The sequence below is a fragment of the Varanus komodoensis genome, unplaced genomic scaffold (genome assembly GCF_004798865.1).
Source record: "Varanus komodoensis strain SLA01 unplaced genomic scaffold, ASM479886v1 scaffold2, whole genome shotgun sequence".
Classification (NCBI taxonomy): domain Eukaryota; kingdom Metazoa; phylum Chordata; class Lepidosauria; order Squamata; family Varanidae; genus Varanus; species Varanus komodoensis.
In genome coordinates this window covers 8,990,883-9,012,647 of record NW_025335568.1, presented here as the reverse complement: position 1 = coordinate 9,012,647, position 21,765 = coordinate 8,990,883, and the positions used below count along the sequence as shown (strand labels likewise).

General features: G+C 41.8%; 1 protein-coding gene across 3 annotated transcripts; it reads right to left on the bottom strand.

Annotated features, from left to right (window-relative positions):
* Window positions 1–493: 493 nt before the first annotated feature.
* Window positions 494–21,161, bottom strand: MRPL1 (mitochondrial ribosomal protein L1). Of its 3 annotated transcripts, none has more exons than XR_006414627.1 (10): window positions 21,097–21,161; window positions 19,870–19,963; window positions 16,290–16,539; window positions 14,173–14,256; window positions 13,071–13,142; window positions 11,309–11,420; window positions 8,022–8,122; window positions 5,180–5,261; window positions 1,337–3,484; window positions 494–931 (listed from the first exon to the last, which is right to left on the bottom strand). XR_006414627.1 is itself a non-coding variant. In XM_044429468.1 (9 exons), the coding sequence occupies exons 1-9, from the start codon at window positions 21,131–21,133 to the stop codon at window positions 3,270–3,272; spliced, it is 1,047 nt and encodes a 348-aa protein (XP_044285403.1). In that variant the 5' UTR covers window positions 21,134–21,161; the 3' UTR covers window positions 494–3,269. The 3 variants fall into 3 exon arrangements, 1 of the variants encoding a protein (XP_044285403.1); XR_006414628.1 differs by lacking the exon at window positions 21,097–21,161 and adding an exon at window positions 20,609–21,068; XM_044429468.1 differs by having other exon boundaries at window positions 494–3,484.
* Between the last annotated feature and the right edge of the window lie 604 nt (window positions 21,162–21,765).

Here is a 21,765-nt window from a genome sequence, read left to right as displayed (position 1 = left end):
CTCTCTTCCTTTAATGGAATGTCAAGTTACCATTTAAAATAAAAATCTTGCACCAATTTATATCTCTGATTCAGCCCACCAAAAAGAATGTCTAGGTAGAAAGCAAGCATTTCATCATTGCTGTTCATCTACCAAGGACTGTTCATCTGTCATGCCAGGGTCTACAGCAGAACGATCACAGTTCATTCCATTCCGAATATTGAGAAAATATCAACAAAGGCTCTGAAGAAATATTTTGTTGCCGGTGCTGCAATTGCAAATGAAAGCTAAAACTTGCAAACATTGACCAAAACCTTGCCTAAAAAATTCAAACAGTGTGTTGGGCAAATAAGATCATTGGTTATGCGGCTCTTTCAGTGCACAAAGGTCAAAATTCAGGTGTTGTAGGTGTTCAGACACTCAGAATCATAGTACAGCTGAAACACATAGTAACAGACTGAATTTGGGGGTCCTGCAAGAGACCCCATTGCCAAAAAAAAAAGCATGTAGCATGTTTCAGGTGTGATGGACTTTTAATTGATTCAGCAGATGCCAGTTCCTTCTTCCTTGGCTGCTGGTGGCAGGAAAGGAAGCCCAAGCATTCCATGTCAGTGCTTCTGAGCCAGGCAGTCCAAAAGAACCAACCCAACTCCATTTCTAGGGTAGCCATATAGTCTTTCTTTACAGAGGGTAGTTCTCTCTTTGGAGAGATGCTAGAGAATTGTCCTCTCGAATTCTGGTTTAATGATAGAGGACCACCAGACCTGTGACCTAGCAACAGTTCGCACTCGAGCGGTGGACGGAACAGGCAGTCGGCTTGCAGTCTTCCATGCCATGACGAGAGGCACTGTGTCACCCTTCAGCTTCTAAACATATGCAAATCAATGGTTCCTTCTGCCCCCTCTTTTTGGTAATGCATCTCCTCTATTTTGGTGATTCAGAAGTGACTATGCTGTATGAACAGGAAAGGAAAAGTCTTTGCTTTAAGATGGTTCGTAAGCACAGGGCCAGCTGGACAGGCTACCTCTGGCCTCTCCAGAAGGCCCCAAGTTTGCCTGAGAGCCCTGGCCCCAACTGCTGACCGAGCTTCCTACTTCCCCCGCCCCCCTTCGCAACCAGTTTCCTAGTCCCTGCCAGGGAAAAGCATCCTCGCACAGGATGCTGTTCTTGCATAATAAGCACCGCTGGCTTTGTGACAAATGCAGTCGTTTTATTCTCACTGGGCCAAAGAATGTTTTCCTCCCTCCATCTCTTTCATGCCGAACAGGCTTTGATATGGGTTTGTTTCGGCAACAAGTTTCCTTCCCGCCACCCTTACATAAAGCCCAGTGTTGTGGAGCATCCGGGTGATACTTACCACAAAACTTTATCCCAGAGCTGTTCGGTTGGCTTTTTGGCCATCATGATGCTGTTCGCTTAAATACGCTTTCCGATAAACATGGCTCTGCACTGGGGGATTCTGCAGTACGAAGGTGAGCTGAACACTCTTGCAATGATGGAAAGAAGTTCCAAGTGAAATTTGCCTGCCTGGGGACTTGGTGGATGCCTGAGGCCTTGTTAGGCTGACATGGAGCAGGAAGGGTTTGAGAAGCCCAAGAATGCCTCCAGCCAAGTAGAAAAATAGTGAAGAACAATGACCTACAATGTATCTCTCGTATGTCCATTTGGGAGCCACATTCATGGACTGCTACAACTTCTAACCAGAACAAGCCCGAAATGCAGGACTCTGCATAACAAAATCCCAACAGGCAAGAATGCATTTCCTTCACGTATTCTATGGTAGCTGTAACCACATGCTGACAACCAATCACATCCTGTAACATCCCTTAAATGCCTATCAGTAAGAGGTACATTAGATGAATAATTTTAATAAGGTATCCAAAATAACTTTGCTAGAAATCTTACAGGGAGGACCCCTCCTCCAAAATTTCCAGGAATTTAACATCTCTAGTTTTCCTACAGAAGTCTTTCCAGTGCATAGTTTTCAGAATTTTTTAAGAAAAGCCTTAGTAGTAATATATGAACACCTTCCCTTAAACATTGAAAACATAACTCTAAAACAGACCATTTAATAATCGAAAATTATTCAAACTTTTGGGAAGGGAAAAAGATCCTTCAAAATAGTTTTTTCCTGACTTCTTCCATCTCTTCATTTCGCTAACGCTAGCCTGTATATCCCACTGTATCCTGCCATGCCCTGAATCACACAAACTTGTCTTTGGCTTCCTTTTTAGACTATATATTCCCTGCCTGCCCATTGCAAACTTTCCATCTGCTGGGACCAGTCCTTCCAAGGAACTGGAATGCAGAGAAGCCAGCACTACCCTTCATTCTGAATGTATCCATCCTCAATTCCATGTTGCAGGTGTGAAACCAAGACCAAGAAACAACACCTTGTTCAAAGCCACCCCATGTGTGGATTGAATGAGACCCAAAGTTACTGAAGGCCCTTGATACTGCTGAATTTAAAGATTTCCACCTCCAAGATCACACAGAATCTGAGACCAGCAACATCCTGTGCTGCGATGCCTTGGGTGGTGGGGGAATTCTTAGACAATACAGGCCTGGTTCAGACATCAGAACAAGCCACTACAGCCAGCAGACATTTTTAGAGGCAAGTTGTGGCAGGCTGTGCTGAAGCTTATGGCATGTGAAATGGGTTACTGTTGTGGTTAACCACCCCCCTCCCACAACCCTAAAACAATCCATGGGTAGAATTAGCTACTGCATGCAATATAATCAATGGTAATTTGATGATGTGCTTAATTTAAAACCAACAAAAAAGACTCCAGATATGCCACTGCAGAAGCAGTTAATGCTGCATCACACAATGCTGTACCTTTGAAAACAATGATTTTGGAATGCAACTACTTCCAATGTTAATTAAGCAAATGAACAGAGATATCAAGAGGGAGGCAGAAGCATCTCCACTCCATTTTTCACAGGAATGTGAAGTCCTTCCAAGATACACACATGCAGACTGAACGTAGATTTCTCATTTGTAATTAATAGCTGCACGATATCCAGGGAACCAGTTATGAATGCAAAGCATTTTTCGTGGTCAATTAATACCACAAACATCTCTCTTTCAAGACTGGACAGTAAATGAAAACATTGTTCAAATGTTTTATCAATTGCTTGCTCAACTTCAAAAAGCCCTGATGGGAAGGGGTTGTGAGTTCTCCACAGTTTTAAGTCCTACATTACTAATCCATGTAAGCAGTCACAAATTTTCACCTGTACATTTTTTGTACAGAAGGAGCAATAAAAACATGTGTGCAATCCTGAAGTTATCTGGATGTTTTCATTTCTCCTTGGTCATCATTGTCATCGTCCTCTTCTTCTTTTGCTTTCTCATCTTCCTCTTCATCTTCCTCTTCTTTTGCTTCCTCTTTTACCTCTTTTACCTCCTCTCTCACAGCTCCCTCAGGGAGAAAGCGTTCAAACTTTACATCTAAGCTTTCGCTGGTTGCACCCCGAATAGACAAACATGTCACAAATGGGCCTTTGGAAAATACAGAAGGGAGTGGGGGGGAAATCCAAGTTACTACTTCACTGCTCCTAGCAATATAGACTGGGTTTGCATAACCTGACAACTCATTCTAGGTAACCAGCTTCAGTACGCTGCCTCGTCTCCCAAGCCCAGACCACTTCCTGAAGAGTTGGCATTTTGGGGCAAGAAGCTTGTTCTAGAGGTTGTTTGACTTGCAGTGAGCTGTGGTGTCATCTGCACTGAGGAGTCCAATTTCACTGTGGGCTAAAGGAATTGGCAAGAGGGGCAAAAATTCCTGCCACTCTTCATGATCTCGCCCTCACTGTTGCCAGCGGCTCTCCCTCCACCATCAGCTTGGAGCTACCATCACTGCCGGTCACCAATTTTTTTCAGCTCCTGAAAACTGCGTGACTATTTCACTTTTAAAGTTTTTGTTGTCAGTTTTTCCACAGGCGCACACTTAGGGCTGTCTGATAGGCATTGTCTTGCCTTGTAAGTATCAGCTTTCAAAAGGATGTGGAGCAGGTACCGGAATGGCAAGCTTAGGCTTTATACAGGCTAATCTGCCGACAATGCCAGGGTTCGATTGCCCACCTGGTAAGGTGAAAGTCTAGGTGCACCAAAGTGGGGCAACACTTAGCAATGGAATTCCCAGGCTTTTAAGTGTTGAACTGACAGCTCACAGTGCCTCCTCCTTTTCAACACCACCCTGGGTCTCCAGCTGCTGCAGAAAGAAAGATGCTCACTAGTCTGCTGCTGCACTTCGAATAATGTACGTTTGGGGAAGTGGCCTTCAACACAAATGTAACAGCTCGCAAGCAAGTGGAGGGGAGAGTGGCACTTCTGCAGCGACTGCTCCACTACAGCAAGTGTGCACATTTCCCGTTCAGTGCCCTGCCCTTAATTTGATGTAAATTTCTCCTCCATTTGCTTGCTATCTATTAAATGTGCATCTATTTCTCAGTACCCCAATATATGCATTTTTTAAAGACATGTCAGGGAACCACAGTAACTACTGCAGTAAAAATCTTCCAAAAAGGAGACTTGAAAAGCACTAGTGCAGGTGTTCAATGAATGCTGAAACCTCCTCCAATTTTCACCCAATTTCACACAGATGGGATGTCGGGGAAAATTCTATTATCAACAAACATTAGCTCTATTTCCTGCTGTATATTCTTTTTTAAATGATTATTTTCTAATGGGATCATAACAAAATGTATATTGAGAAATTTCAATACTGATCAAAAGAAATCTGCTTTTGACATTCCAAAAGCAGTCAGAAGGAGGCAGGGATGGGCAGGAAGAAAAATTCATTCCTAAAATTCGCAAATATCCTTCTAGACATCTGGACTGTAACTCCAATAGTCATGTAGGTAGGAAGGAAGGGAGCTAGGGGCCAACACTTTTGGGTGGTACCCATTTAAGGGTTAAAAAAAACTTCCTTGGGGTGTGAGGGTGAAAGAACACATGCACCAGTACGTACAAAGCAAGGTAGCTAGAATCAATTTTATTATTTAAGTATATCCTGTCTGCCATAATACTATGTACTACCTGTTAATGGTTTTTATTGCATGGCCTGGTAATTTGTGTGGGGTTTAATCAAGCAATTTTTACTCCTCGGTGTAAGAAATTACTCCTCCTTATTCATCCAAGTAATATAATTAGCCATTATTGTCAATTAAGAGACTAAAAAAAAGAGCAGCTTACCATATTTCAGAGGTTTGTATTTACAAACGTCCTTAATAACTGCATCCAGATTGGCAAGTATCTGATCATTAGGCATATCAAGCTGAAAGGAGTTAATGCAAAATTAATGAAGCAGAAAACATTAAATGCTGCCAGATTAATAAAAATTGCAGTGGCTGGGGCAAATATTTAATCAGCATCCCAGGCTTTTTTTAATAAAAGGAAAAACATTTCCTTCTTTGTTCAAGATGTGAAGTACTGTGAGTGCCATTATCATTATCATTAGCTCAAAGATATCCTGCTGTGAAAAAAGCAGAAAGCATCCTTAAGCTTGTACTCAACCTCGACCACTATAAATGTGCATGCACGTGCATTCAATCCCCATGAGAGCTGACAGTTGCGGGACAGAGGTTCAATAAATAAAGCCAGTCTGCTGAGAAATGGAGGAATGGATATGCAGAAATTTGACTCAATTCTCATTTGAGTCCATTGTGGATTTCTCCAGCATCCTTAGGAATGATGGCTGTCCTCAAGGATAACAGCAGAACGTAAGAGAAAGTCAAGCTGGTGAGACAGAATTGAAAGTCACATCCATCAGAGTCCCTGTTAAACCAATGATGGAAGACGAAACACATATTGTGCAGAGAAGTCAACAGCCAGAAACTTCTTGAGACCCTAGGTATTGGATGGGATATAAATGTTTTAAATAAATAAATTTCAGGGTTTTTTGATATAGATTAATTAAGCTTTGAGTAGCTGAGGCATGAGTCAGCCACCCTGATGAATCTGTACACCGAAGCTGGGGTTGTATCATGCAAAGTTGGCTGGCAAAGTTTGAGGACTAAACAACCCTTGCATAACCCCATAAAAGTCCATGAATTAGGCCAGGACTGTTTGTTTATTTTATTTATATCCTACATTTGCTTCTTTTAAGGAACTCAAGGCCACTTACATAATTCTCCTCCTCTCAATCTTATCCTCACAATAACAGCCCTGTGAGGAAGATTGGGTCGATAGTCTGTGACTGGCCCAAAGTCACCCAGTTGGCTCCACGGCTGTGTGGGAACTAGAATCCAGATCCCCTGAGTTCCAGTCACACACTCTTAAGCACCATATCACACCGGCTGCTCAAAACTGCCCCCCAAGCAGTGTTGATATGACATGAGAACCCCCGGACAGGCACTGTACGTTCATAATGGTGGCCAACATGCACTCCAGCTTCTTAAGGGTTACTTGACTCACAAGGGTCTGTTGCGTCACCCAAACAAGGTCTCCAATTCATTGCAAAAGGCTGGAAAGTTCAATGGCAGGTCAAGTAAGTCACAGTGAAAGATCCACTTCTTACATGAGAGTGAGAGTTGATTGTTTGTGAAGGAAGCAATACCATTTCAAATGCTTAACCCCGGAATTGATACTCCAAGGGATTTCACAGGCAGGTGCCCATTTCTATTCCTATATTAGAACGGACGATGAAAACCTGGTGTGTTGTAAGGCTGAGCAAGTACAATAAACCTGGAACCAGAGGCCATTCTCTGCAGAGGAAGCAAAGCCTTGCTTTGCAGAAGAAAGGCCTTACTCCTCTCCAATGCTCAGATGAAGCTTCCTTCAAAGAATATGCCTGCTGGCAGGCAGACAAGAGCTCCACAAAGAGGAAAACAGCAGGGAAAACAGATACATCCCCTCCTTTTTAGACTCACTCAATGGAACATGGGCAACTGTGTCTAGGAAACTGTCAACATCCAACAGTATCTGTCGGAGTATATTTTGGACATCCAGCAAATCCCCAAGCAACCAGGCACATTTAAAGACACGAGGATGTTAATGCAGGAGGTACCCCCATCCCAAAATCCAAGCAGTACCTTAAAAGAGAGGCATTCCCCATCCTCCTATAAGAAGGAATGCTAATTTTAAGATGATGTACACTTATAAACTGAATCTAGTTTATGATTATTTTTACCCATGTGCAGTTTTAAGGAATAAAGACTGCATGATTGAAGCAAAAAGATTACTTAAGCAGGCAACAAATCTAATTCTAGGCCACAATATTCTCACAGGTAAACAGAAGCTGTCATCTTCATACTGGATGTCATTGTCACTTTGTATAGCCTGGTTTATAAAGGCAACTTACAGAGATGTATGCAGAATAGATCCCCACTTACACCCACATTTTGGCACAATATTCTGCAAATGAATGACCCATAATTTGAGAAATACTGTTCTATGCAGCCTATTACTCATCCCATGCCACAAAGACTGCACAATTTATTATCTAGAGGTTTTTAAAACTTCCTTCCAGGATAGACTACACCATCCCAGAGCAGTCTATAACAGACAGCAAAATATTATAACAAGAATAAAGAAAAATACTGCAATCTTTAAAAATATTAAGAATGCAAGGAAGCCCTGCTGAATAAGGCCAAGCAAGCATTTAGGTCAGGGTACTGCACACATAGTAGCCAACAAATAGGAGCTGAGCAGCAGCTCTCTCCTGCCCGTGTAACCCAGAAACTGGTGTTCACAGGCAAAGTGCCTTTAGCATGGAAGACAGCAGGTAGCCATCAGGAGCAGTAGCCCTAAAGCAAATTAACAACACGCTGTTCCTTAACATCATGCAAACTGTGCTTTCTGTGTATTCAGAAAGGAAGCCTCTTACATTAACAAAAAGTTCTGATTTACCTGACTCCCCATAACCAACTGCACCACCCTGCCCTTCTGAATGACCCATTTCAGAGCGTTCCTAAAAAGCTACAAAGCAAATGAAGAACTAGAGCACTATCTTTGTCCATATTTTCAGTAGATTATTAACTCCTTAGAACAAAAAAATTCAGCTGGGTTAGTTGACAGTAATTCTTGTGAAACTTACTTTTGCAATTGGAGTTCGGATCATGTTAACATTTTCTACCCTGTATTTATGGCACAGTGTGAAGAATTCAAGCATCTCGATAATGTCGTAACTAAGAGAACCTGATTCAAAGGAAAACCAAAGACAAATCAAATAAATGAAGCATGATCCATCAAAACCACCCAGTGTTTCCACCGTGGGGGGAAAACACCTTGTGTGTGAAAGGTGTTCTCCCTTTCCGCTTCTGTGTTGCAAAGTATATCACATGTCACAAAGAGGATGTAAGTGCCAAGCATCCCCAATTGCAAATAAGGAATTCTGTATGTGCAGCAAAGCATCAGAGCCAACACTTGTAAGTTTAATACACTCCTGCTCAAGGTAAAACCAAGAGCCTGGTTTTCACATTTACAGTTTGCAAACCAATTCAGAACCTTTTGATAGAGCACCAAAAGTGGTTTTTCCTCCCATTTTTCCAACCCCAGCCTGAAAACCCCTACAGTAATAGAACATCACCACCTCTCCCAATATCCCAACAGATTTTGCTCAGGCTTTCTTCACCACTGCAGTGGACATGGAACCCTAAAGCACATGTCAGTATCTTATATCCAGTTATTAACAGGAGACTTGTGTGTGTGTGCATTGAAGGACCTCTTGGTTAAGAAAGCACAGAGTAAAAAGAGGTTTTTACTCTTAATGTGCCTGACAGACAATCGAGCTCATCAGGGTACTTCTTGTCCCTCTTGCCACCTACTTCCTTCTCAGGCCTCCAGATGGTATCCCAGAAGGCACCACAGGGAGGAATGAGGGCCTTTTCTTTGACAGCTGTAATCACGAGCTCAGTTCAGTTCGCTGTGGCTGCCGAGCATACCCTGTTGTGCAAACAGGGCTCATACTTTAAAGAGCAGCAGAGAAGACATGGGGGCTGATCAGGCATTCTCGCCTCCTGCTTCAGAAGGTACTGCTAGAGAAGGAGGGGGTGCCTGATCCAGGCTCAGGCAAAAGGAGCAGGGGGAAATCAGCTCAGCAGCGCTGCAGAAAGGAGTAAAGCTGCTCAGCAGATTTCCCTCTCTGCTGCCCCTTTCGCATGGCAAGGGCAAGAATCAGCTGGATGGTGGGCCTGGTTAGAGGCTGCATAGCTCAAACTCTTCTCCAACAGACTCCCATGCTCACTCTGGCTTGCTGGAGAGGTGTCCCCAATCCCGCACCCACAAAGCAGGTTGGGAACACCTTTATGGCAAGCAGAAGCAAGAAAAGAGGACAAGTCTCCCCTCCCTCTCGTCACTGCTGCTTGCTGGAAAAGTGCTTGGGTGGGCTCGGTGTTGGAAACACCCTTCCACAAGCAGGAAAGGGAAAGGGGGGCATGCAAGAAATCTACTGAGGCACGAAGCCTTCAACCAGACACCATCCCCAAGCCGATTCTCACCCTTCCTGCACTCACACGCGTGAGGGACCTCCTTCCAGGGTCCACGAGAGGAGGAACAAGAAGGAATATGCTGAGTGGTGCTAGAGCAGCTCTTCAGGGCGGGAGGTGGGCCGAGTGGGGATGCCTCTGACAGCTGAGGAAGAAAACAGCTGCCACTGCAAGCATTTGGCCAGAGCAGCAATGAGACTGTTCTTGTCAGTGCTGGCCATGGTACCATGACGAATTCTGTTTTCTAGGCTCAGGCAACATCACGAGCTGTTATGGCACTGAGAAGCCACAGAACAAACCAAATACCACAATGGGCTTCAGACAACACAACAGACCTACAACGGTAACATACCCACCGTGACTGGCTATGCCATGTGAACCTGCCAACTCTCTGTGGAGTGGTTAAGGACAAACTCTGTCTGACTCACTCAGACAGAAGCTGAGTTATTATTTTCACTCACACTTTAAAAACTAATTCTACTATACCAGTCCCAACTTCCTCCCTAAACATTTTTGTTAATACAATAGACATGACATTTCAAAAGGAGACCAGAAGGAATTTGTTAAATACAGGTCTCCTCTGGCTCTAGCATTTATCTGGTGTATTTTCCCTCCTCTTCTGGCAGGCTGTAATTTATTCCAAGGATCTAAAGAGCACAGTATATTGCCTAAAAATATCCTATGGAGACAGCGCAAGGCATGCAAGAAAAGCACAAGAATAATTCCTTGCTTCAGCTTATCAGTGCAAAACAAACCTGGTAAAAAAGGGGGTGATAGGACTCCATGGTCCTTCAAGGGGAACAATCCTTCCGAAAGAGTCACAATGGAAGCTAATCCAAAATACCTGGCATACTATTCTGGAAGTTTACAATCTCTGTCTGCTCCTTTATCACAGAACAGTCTAGAGGAAGGATGAAAACTTGGAGGCTCTTTAACCATATCTGTCCCTCAGACCAATTTTATCTGATCCTTGGTAGCAATACATCAAACATTAAATAAATATGTGATAAAAAGAAAACAGGGAATGAGTGTCTGTGGGAATTTCTTTGTCTTAGGGCACTGTACAAACTTCCTGGAAAAAGCAAAGGACCACAATCCCCTCTTTCAAGAAGCACATTAATTCCACAGCCACACTGCAACTGATGATGCTCTATTTATGCAAAAAATGTGACAGTAACAATGACAAGTCGACAATGGCCATCCATGAAATGATCCATAGTTCAGGCCCCCAGAAGAACACAGAGAGAACAAGAATGCCCGCCCCCAAACATGGCAGTTAACCACTGCCGATCTGGAACAGAGAATACAGCGGGCGCATTCCTGTGACACAGTGCTACGCTTAGCTTCCCTGCTTTCCGGGGTTGTGTGCTGGTGTGCCCCCACTTCTTCTCCTTTCAGCCCAAGTGTGCCACCATCTCCATGTTTAAGGTACTATGGGGAAATCGTAATAGAGAGCCGTGCAGTGCAATCACAGGGGATGCGGATGTTGCTTGTTCACCTTTCTCCACTCAGTAGTGGCTGGACATAAGGCACCCTGCAACAGGCCCAGGACGAACATACCCAGGGGTATCCATGCCCGACTTCATTCAAACACTCTTCTGTAATGCAGGTGTAATGTGGAACATGCTTTTTACATGCACGTTTGATACTCAGCCCCACTAAGTTCCATGAGGGCTACGTGCGGAAGAGCGTTTACCATGGTAGTGTTAGAGGAAGAGGAGGCAAGTTGTGGGAATCCAGCTGTTTTGGCTTACAACTTCCATCTTCCCTCACTACTGGCTATGCTGGCTAGGGCTGATGAAAGCTGGAGGCTGAAACATCTGGTGAGACAGACATTGCCCACCCTCAGCTTTGATGCTTAAGAAACACAGGCACACGCACACACCATGGCCCTTACCATTTTTGGTCTTTGGGAACTTTTGCTTCAGGAAGTTTCTTAAAGGGGAGAGCTTGGATACCACAGAAGGCACAGCAACATAAAAATCTGCATTGATTTCACCATTCAGAATCTGAAAGTTCAATATTTGCATATATAATTATGCCACAGCAAGCAGGAATAAGTAATTAGAAGGCAGAACACCTGCTTTTTCTTCACATTCCCGTCACTGCTAGAGATAAGAAAAATGAACGAAACAATTAAGATCACATGGCTCATAAAACGAATACATAAATAATAGAAGTGTACTATGTTTGTCTCAACACTGAAGCAAGGAGGATACAGATACTCTTTAGAGCAGAATAAGAACAGCATCGGAATTATCTAAGTGATGCTGCACCCAGGTGGACTTACACTTCTCCTCCATGTACTCTACTGTCCCTTCATAATAGTGTTTCATGAGAAGAGTTCCTCACAGGGATACACATACTCTTCCATTAAAGGCAATGATCATTGCAATATTTCAAATTCAACTTAGAGTCAAGTCGCCCGCTCATAGTATACAGAAATAAGGTAATTTTCAGCAATCAAGAACCATTCAGATATGTCACATACATAAAATCTCAAGAAGAAAATCCACTCAATCAGATACCAGGAGTGCTTCTAAATGGGACTTTTACTGTGCAATTGCCTTGTCTCCCTCATGGAATTTTAGGGGATATCCGTATATCTTCCATTTGTAACTTTCCCTTTTTTCCCAGTGCTTCCTCCATCTTTTTCTTACCAAAGAATATGTACTAAGGAGGCAAAGATTAAATAGTGGCACAATGGCTTTTGATAGGTAACACTAGGAATCCTGTTTGGAAGGACCCTGAATAAACTCCTATTTGAGATTAATTTGCAAACACTTAATTTGGTGTGCAATCTTTTATCAAGATGGTTATCTCATACATAAGCATCAACTTTCTGACAGAGTTTGGCCTGTGTAAGTGCAAAAATAAACTAATTTTCTTCTTGTTTGAAAGGAGAAATTCTGTTTTGTTTGCAGAGCTGATGATAATGTTCATGCCCCTTCGGCAGTGAAGGCAAATATTTACTCTGGGCACTCCCAGTTCCAGGACAAAAAAGGCACCATGGAACGTCCTGTTATTTTCTCCACAGACACAAAGACTAGATTGTAGGAAATATTATGATACCTTCCATTTAAAACCACAGACAACATTCGCTGAAAGCCAGGCAGAGGACTCCTCTGCACAGGGAATAAATAATTTCCAAACACTCACCTTTTAAACATGACAAGATGGTATGAAAGAAAAGGGCAATGCATTTTGTACATAAAAATCTTCAACTCTGGTTCCAGAATCTAATTTAGCAGTAGGCAACCACGTTCCAAAAAATAGCTAACAAGCATAGCTGAAGAAATGAACAAGTTGAACCATTGCTTCCAACCAATAAAACCACGAGAGGCCATTTTCCAATCGGGAACACATTTCTTTCCTTGGCCAAATTTGAGGTAATCCTCCCAGAGATGTACACATCAATTTCATTCAGTAATTGAGAAATTATAAACAGATTCTCATTTTAATTGGCAGAATCTATTTCCACTCTTTAAAAAATTAAAAAAAAAGAAGAAATGAGGAAGTACTTTCAAAATTCCATTCAGAAACATCCTAAGTTCAGGGAACGCCTGGTGCCCCCCTTTACTAAAAGGTGCAGATATAATTTAGAGTCTAGACTTTTGAAGCTATTATTACAATATTTAATTTACATATATGTTAATTACCGGCTTGATTAATTCGGCCCCTCCTACAATTGCAGCACCATATTTGCTTGCTAGAGTAGCTTCTTCTTCTTTCTGCAAGGAAATAATTTGGCTTGAAGACACCAGAAATGAAGGACAATGTCTGTGGTACTAGCAAGATCACAAGGAGGAGCAGGGGATACTGCTGTTCTTGTCAGGAAGCTCTCCAGCCATTCCCAACAACCCGTAATATAATTCCCTTGTCAGGCTGACATCATGACAAGCTACCCAAGTACAAGTCATGCGCTCTTAGAACAGCTTGTTTGTGAAAAAACCACCCATGACAAAAAGAATGCTATGGTTCAGGTGTCACATTAAGTCACAACATCAATCCACTGTGACTTAGTGTGATTTGAAACCAGGTCACCACACAGGAGCTTCTGAATGGGCAGCCCTCATTGATTCAAACTATCTCACCTTTAGAAACAGGCCAAACTCTCCAGGCAAAATGAGTTTACTAACTCTCAAAGCCGAGAACAGGTTTTTTGGATGCTGGTGCCAAAGAAGTGGGGTAAGGAGATTACAGATCTGCGTGACCTAGCATTCTTGGCAAAAATCATAGCAACAAACAGGTATTGGATGATTCACTGACAATTAGCCAGGGGACTACAGTTGACTTTCTGCTCACCTGAACCTTATAAGGTTATGGTAAGGATTATGTTTATGAAGCACTTTGAACATTTATCATTATTTTTACAGAGTTCCACCATAAAGAAAAGGTCTTGGAAGTAAACACAGACTCTAACAATGCCCAAATAAGTAAACAGCCCAAGGGTTCTTGGGTGCGTTATCATCCAATCCATACTGTACCAAACACATTATGGAAGAAAAATACAGGTGCACAGAAGTGGTTGGGTGGTAAAGTTAATTCCCCAATGATAAGTTGTCTAATATCTGTCCACCTTTGCAACATTGATATTTAGGATGAAAGGGCGGAGCGGGAATGGAATGAAAGCAAAACATATTGTTTTTATTCAGGAATTCTGCACTGATTGGTATCTTTGAGATTGGTATCTTTTCACAGTCTGGAACAAATCACACAAAAGTGATTCAGAAGCTTTTGGCACAGTGCTTTGTAACTTACCTCTGTAAATGCTAAAACTTTATGGACGCTTTCTGTGAAACGATAAGGAAAAATAAGTGTACTATCAAATGGCTCCAATGTTTTCTGAAAAATAGAAAAAAGAGACAATAAGAAAATCTCAGATTATGTGGTTCCAGCAAGACGGGTTTACTCATTTAATATAGGTAAAATTAACTCTGAAAGAAACTTACCTACGGGAACTCTCCCTTGCCATTTTTTTTACCTTCCTAGCAGTAGCCCCTAACTTAGGAAACTCCCTCTCCGAGTAATGTATGGTTGCAGTGTTAAAAAGGAACATAGTATTAAAGAATACTGTGCTAGCTCAGACCAAGGATCCATCTACCGCAGCATTCTAATCCAACTAGCTGTCTATGGAAATCCACAGGCAGAATGTGCATCAGCACCCTCCCTTCCATGTTCCTGAGCCACACAGGCACACTGCCCCTAATACTGGAGGCAGCACATAACTATCCGGAATAATAGCCAATAGTAGCCTCAGTCTCCTGAATTTGTCCGATCCCCTTTGAAAGCTGTCCAAATTGATGGTCAACAATACATATTCTGGAAGTGAATCACATAGTTGAAATATGTGCTCTCTGGCCGAAATCTTCCACTAATCAGCTTCATGGGATGACTGCACTGACTGTAATATTATAAGAAAGGGAGAAAAATCTACCATGTCTCTTCTTCTTACTCACCTCTTTTCTGAGTTTTATTTAAAAACTCAAATAGCTTTTAACTGGGATGTTTGCCCCAGATACTACTGTGAAACTGTTTTTCTGCTATAGCTTAAAAGTGGCATTATTTTGCTTCATATTACGGGATATTTTGAGTTTATATTGTTTAGATTGATTTATAACATTATCTTACATTGTATTTTAAAATTATATTGTTAGCTACCTTGGATGGATATATTCCTGAAAACTGACTGAAGAACTCCTCTGCCTGTTGGGACAGGGAAAAGAGCTACAACTCCCAGCATGCCTCAGTTAGTAATACTGGCAGGAGAATGCTGGGATTTCTAGGCCTTATTTTCTATCTAAACATACATAGGATTGCACCTTTAGAAATATGTCCGATCAAGCAATCATTCTAGCCATTTTGGTTTTTCCCCTTACATTCCCAATTTGCAATCTATCATAGGTACACCTGTCAGGGCAGGTCAATCAGCAGAATCCAGTGAGGCTGCCTGCAACCTTTCAAATTCAGGGGATTACAGGCATACCATGGAGGGTAGAAGACAAAGGGAGCTGAAGGTTGATTCTGCATTTCTCCTACCCTGCAAAACACTAAAATGATTGATTTAAAGCTGTCAAAGTGCTTTGCCTTGGAACATCAGGAGAGGAGGTGGAGCATATGCTGATGGTACCTGTCTCCTCCCATTCCGCCTCACAAAAGCTTCAGTCTTTTTACACTGGCTGTAAGGGCAGAAGAGGGTGCTGCAATTTGGAGTCCCAGCTCCAGCTGGAGAGCAGCATTCTGAGGTAGGTGCTTGAATGATCCTGTGGTGGCCCAGTTTCTGTCTAGTAAAGGACTATGCCCTAAGAGTTTAAAACATATATTAAAATATCTATATTATATTTTATTGTATTTTATCTATGTGAGCAGTCCTGAGGCTTTCGCGACAGGATGGTATATAAATACTTTAAATAAAATAAGTTAAAATGAATAACTAAAATACACAATAGTCAAGATCCAAAGAACTCACTGGCTAGCTCCATGTTCCCAAGGAGACTATAGATTAGTCTTCTCTAATCTGATTACCATGCCCAACATTGCCAGTAACCATGTGTATCTTGGAAGTTATACTGCAGCACATTTGGAGGGTAACAGGTTGGAGAAAGACAGAGCAAAGTTTCTTAACAGCAGTGCAATAGTCACATGTTGGAGATAGGAGAATTCACAATCCCATGCAAATCCTTTAGAGCTCCCACCAATGCTCTAGGAACTACTTTCAGGATGTCTTCTCTGAATTAACAGCTTCTGAAACAATCATCTGTTCCTCGCGTATTTAATTTCAAAAGCCTCAGTTATTTAAAATTCAGAAATCATTTCAGTCATAAACTGTAAAAAAGAGGCCACTGCCACATGTAGACTGAGAGCACTTTTCAGCGTACCTTTGGCGTTGCCATATCCAGCGTGATATCTGCATACACCTCCTGATCAGGGGGAGTAAAGTCCAGTGGCTGAAATTTCTTCAACATATCTAAAGCAACTTCTGCCTCATAAACTGGCCGTTTGTAGCACCACGTCAAATACACATCATCTGTTGGCTCACTTGGTAACTCAGTTCTGAACTGTTGCTTTTTTTCCTTGGGCTTCGATTCAGGGGCTTTCTTTTTAGGGGGAATTTTATAGGGCTTCGCTCTTGTTTAAAGAAACAGAAATAATAAATGAAGCATCATGTCGTAATAACCATACTATAAAACCCATACACTCTTCAAATGACTAAAATAAATATTAGAGGTAACAGTCAGAGTTAAAACCAAAGAACACATGCAAAGGTGCTGTAGAAAAGAGGCACACAGAAAGCAGAACTCTAAGTGCTTTGGATTATAACTCCTAGCATACCTGACCATGCTGGGAAGGATCTGGTGAGTTGAAGTCCCAATCATCTGGAGTTCTGCCCTTTGCCTGACCTTGCTACAGAAGACTACCTTAGGCTGCAGTGCTATATGTAATTAGACAGGAAAGAATCATGCTAGCTGAAGAATGCTGTGAAATATAGGACTTCTGTCTGTGCATAAAATTGTGTCCTTAGTTGAAAAACTGCCTGAGTTTCAACCTTGTTTCCTCCACAGGGATTTTTTAAACTATTCTGACAGTGAACAGACTCTCTTTACACTCAGAAATAAAATCAATCTTCTGTCAATGGTAATCCAGGGGTGGCAACACCATTTTCTCATTTTGTGGATTTATGATAACATTTTAACTTGCCTTTCTCTGCGATAGTGTGCAAAAACACAAGGAGGTGTAGGAGGCCAGATAAAACAATAAAATAATTAAAGTAGCAAAAAGGAAAGAAAGTCAATCCAAACATAAGCAGTAAAACCACAGACTCTAAGAAGACTTCACTAAATGCATCCCCAAAAGAAAATAGCCTATTTAAAAGAGGCAATGAGGGGAACAAAGTCATTTCTTTGGACAGGTCATTCCGTAATTTGTCCAGATCAACATCTGGCCAAAATTTATTCCTGAAATTGAGCCTTAAAACAAACCAGTAGCCACAGCTGACACCAAATTAGGTTAGAATCAGTTCAGCACAGGGTCACAAAGATGGTGGCCAGACTGGGGAGGATGACATATGAGATGAGATTGAGGGAACTGGACAACAGGGAGACTCCAAGGGAATCTTTTAGTGGCTTATAGGTATGTGAGGGGATGTTGTGTGGAGGAGGGCTATGACCTGTTCTTCCCTGCAGTGGAGGGCAGGGTGTATTGCAATGGGGCAAAACTCAAGGAACCAGGCATCAGGTTGGATGTCAGGAAGTATTTCCTGATGGTTAGCATCCCTAGAATATGGAATGGGCTTTCCAAGAGAAGGTGGTTGAGGCCCCATCAGTGAGGGTGTTCAAGGAAAGATTGGACAGCCACATGTTGGGGATTACATGAGTGGAACAGGCTGGAGCTGGGAGTCAGAACAGATGGCCCAGGAGGCTCCTTCTGACTTGCTTGGTTTTAATGTTTCTGTATTTCGAATGGCACTCCTAGCTTTGGACAATGGTGAGAGCAATTATCTTCAAAATAGTCTCACACAGATAAGATTACCATTTTGTTTTGAGAAAAGGAGAAAGATGCAGAAGAGAAGCAGACAGGCAAATTAAAAGTGGATACAATTAATGGAGAATTCCGTGTTGTGGGTTTATGTTAATGATGGGCCAGCAAACCTGAAAAAGTTGAACACCACTGTTCTACAGTAGCTTTGGATGGTTTGTTTTATCCAAGTTGAATTCACTGCAACATATTTTTAAGAGCTGTCCAAATGATGCAGCTGTTTTCTAGCTCTTCCATTGGCATTTTTGCATTGCTGAAATTGCTGGACTTAATTTCTCCATTTCTTATTCTTATTAATGGTGAAGAAAACATGAAGTCAAACCTTTGATTGTATAACTTGACTCATTTGTGTTTATTTCATAGGACTACTTATAAAAGTTACATACAATTTAATTCCAGAACTGGTTTAAGGCACAGTAAAGTTGAAATGGAAAATAGCTTGAATTCCTAATTTTATGAATTCATTAATTTTCTTCTCTACAGTACATCTTTTGTACATTTAGGGTAGTGATTATTGTTTCCAGTGGGAGGATGACTAAACCGGAAGGGGAAAATTTGGACTCTCACCATGTTGGGCTCTTTTGATTTCACAAGGAACCAAAGTCTGAATAAATTTAAAATGAGTATTTGTACACAGAAGCTTTAATCCACCAAGAACTTTCTGTGTAAGATCCACTACAATGAATGGGTCCTGTGCAATAGAACAACTCTATAGGAAAAACTTAGAAAAGAGGAACGCCTAGGAAAAATTAGCTCTGTGTTCTGTTTCTAGAAGCTGCTATCCTTTACGCATATTTAACATTACATTTAACACTGCATTTATATCCTGCCTTTTCCTCCTCTTGCAAAGCACCCAAGGCAGCTTACACAGTCCTCCTATTTTATCCTCACAGGAACCCTATGAGCTAGGTTAGACTGAGAGCCTGTGATTGATCCAGAGAGCTTCATGTTTATGTGGGAAATAGAACCTGGGTTTTAAGAGTCTCAGTCCAACACTAATCAGTATACCACACTGGTTCTCATTGACCTATAAGAAAACAATTCTGAGTAAGAACAGATGTTGTAACCACAATGTGCTTGAAAACCCATTCACTTATTGCTAATATTCAGTATGATGAATTAACAGTTTTTCTCAGAGGGACTGTTAAGCCTCATTGCATATTCTTTTAAACCAGGGCTCAGAAACAGAATTGGTTAGCTTCAAGCTGAGAATGTAACATCTTAATCCTATCTATTAATTTAGCTACAATTTGTTCACAAAATGCAAGCAAAGTACTATTTTAGCAAATGACTGACCCATTTCACATATAACAACAATTCTTGGGCTAAACAATTTCTAGATTCCAACCTGCTCACCACTTCTGCTTTATGAAAAAAACTGAAGTAATTCCATCAGATTCCAGAACCAGTGATTGTTTAGGGGTTAAACAATCCAGAATTTATCCATGGTTTGTTGTTGGGTTAAACTCTGATTGATTTAACCCCTTTAATTAAGTGTTCCTGGGTTGTTAACTGAAAGCAGAGGCAAGGGGCATGCAGGTAGCAGAGTACTTGCTCCTGCTCAATCACAAAAAATCCCTAAAATAGACAACCTAGGAAATGCAATTACATGTGAACTAGGTTAACAAGGCACAGTTTACACTAATAACCCCACACAGCATATGCCAAATAATCCAAGATTACAGAAGATGCTAAACCTGTCTTTTAGTATAAATTATTAAAAGATTATCTAGAAATATATTTTTCATCTACTTCATTTTTATACTGCTTAATTGCTGAGGTTATATAGTTTAAATATATATTGCCCATTTAAATGCAGCTACTAGTGATATATTTGAGCCCAGCTCAGTATTACTATTTATGCTTTGATATTTCTAAATAGTTTTTACTCATTAACCAAATAAATAAAAGTTGTTTACTTACTTTGAAGCATAGCGTTGACTATTGGCAAAATGTGGAAGTGCTGCAGAATGCTGACCAATTCTGTAGAAAATTTGTCTAGGACAATGAGCTAATACTTTTAAAGACAGAAAAAGCAAAAGTTTATTTCTAATATTTGTCAGTTAAAAGCTAAGCAGCTAGTCAAGACATTTAACAATCAGTCTTCAATGAGCTTTTGTATGTGCTAGTAGTTTCAAGAAATGACCCAAAACAACTAAGGTACAATCCTCAGCACACTTACTTGGAAGTGATATATACTAAAAGCAATGGGACTTACTTCCTATTAAATGGGGCTGTGGCCTAGTTCTCATCCATACATCTAGTCTTGAGTGTTTCATACGTGAATGAACAAAATGTAGGAATAAAAAAATAGAAATTCCTCCACATAAAAGTCTAGCTGTCAGCTATGGGGCTAAACTAAAACACTTCCCATTGAAATCCAATCCTCTATTTGCAGAGAACATGTGGTCTAGATGTTGGACTGCAAATTGTGAGGGATGCTAGCAACTACAGTCCAAAATCTGTATATTCATATACATCTATATATAGTTACATTCCATATGCATGTGTTGAAACTGATATATTCAAATCTATGTAGCTTATGATCCCCCTTTTTTTGTTCTGCTGAAATTTTACAATAAAAGTCAATACTAACAAACAACATATGGAGGGCCATGTGTTCCCCCTTCCAATTAAATTACATTAAAAAGTGACACCGTACCTCTTCCAAGGTAGGAAGCATGGACCACCATGAATAAAAATTAAGATCATTTTACCGTCTTTGTTGTTTTCGAATAGAAAAATCAAGTAAATCAACATACAGGAGTTAAATTATCACTCAAGATGGGCTGGCACTGCATTCTGCCCCGTCGCTCTGTCTTTCAAATGACTCTGCCCTTCCTACAATTCCCAGACCTTTTCTTGAGAGGATGGCTGTCTTTCTTTCCCTCTCCCCCTTGGCAGGCCCCTGGCGCCTCCCACTCCCCACATGATGAACGACAATGCAGGAGCGCAGCTGCCTTGGGCATGGGTGGGCTCATCTTGCAGCAGTGCTCAGAGGCGCGGCCGAGCTTGCGCTGAAGCAGAAACCCACGCGCGCGTAGCATCACGAGCGCGGATATTTTGCAGGGAGGCTGGGCGACGCGAGGAAGAGAAGACAAGGCCTCCGACTGAACATACGTGCAACAGAATGTTGCTCTCAGCACCCACCTCTCCTCAGGCAGCATCTCCACACGGGCGCCGCCATCTTGTTGTCAGCGGGGAATGCCGAGCGGTGCGACGCCAAAACCGTCCCGGGTGACGCTCAGCGCCAGCTGGGAAGAGTTCCCGCGCTCCCTCAAATACAAGAGGAAACGGCCCGACGGAACGGGAATAAATTTGTTTCGCTAATGATAGACTGCGGAGTTGAGGCCTCAGCGTAACGCTCATTTCCCTGGAAGCGAGCCCCATGGAACACAGCGAGGCTTACTTTCCAGTAAAAATGCATTTGTCTCATCGAGCTCTTAAAGAGGGGACACGTTATTTCTCTTGACATTTCTATAACCCTTTCAATAGGAAACTGCCAACCCTTCCTACTAATAGCAGAGCCAGATCAGAAGAACATTATGTTGGGAGCAGCAAGCTTGGATGTCCCTCGGATACCATGTAGGTTGTCTCTTTACACAGTGTAATAGACTGTATCCTACAATGGCCTTGCATAGCTTCTATGGTGTCTTGTTCTCATCTTTAAGAGCCACACTGGATCAGACCAGGCGTGCATCTCACTAATCGCCCAGCGGTAAGGCGCTCTTCCCAGGGAGCAAGCCCCACTGGATGGTCAATGTGCTGAACTGAGCTATTCAGGCTGATATGCTTTCATTCCCATAGCACAAACCCTAA

What these genes read in the sequence shown, in the direction of transcription:
- MRPL1 (XM_044429468.1), bottom strand. Translation starts at nt 21,133, where the DNA reads ATGGCGGCGCCCGTGTGGAGATGCTGCCTGAGGAGAG. An exon ending in AAGTTTTAGCATTTACAGAG is followed by an intron (nt 13,143 to 14,172) that starts GTAAGTTACAAA and finishes ATTTCCTTGCAG; the next exon opens with AAAGAAGAAGAAGCTACTCT. An exon ending in ATACAAACCTCTGAAATATG is followed by an intron (nt 3,485 to 5,179) that starts GTAAGCTGCTCT and finishes TATTTTCCAAAG; the next exon opens with GCCCATTTGTGACATGTTTG.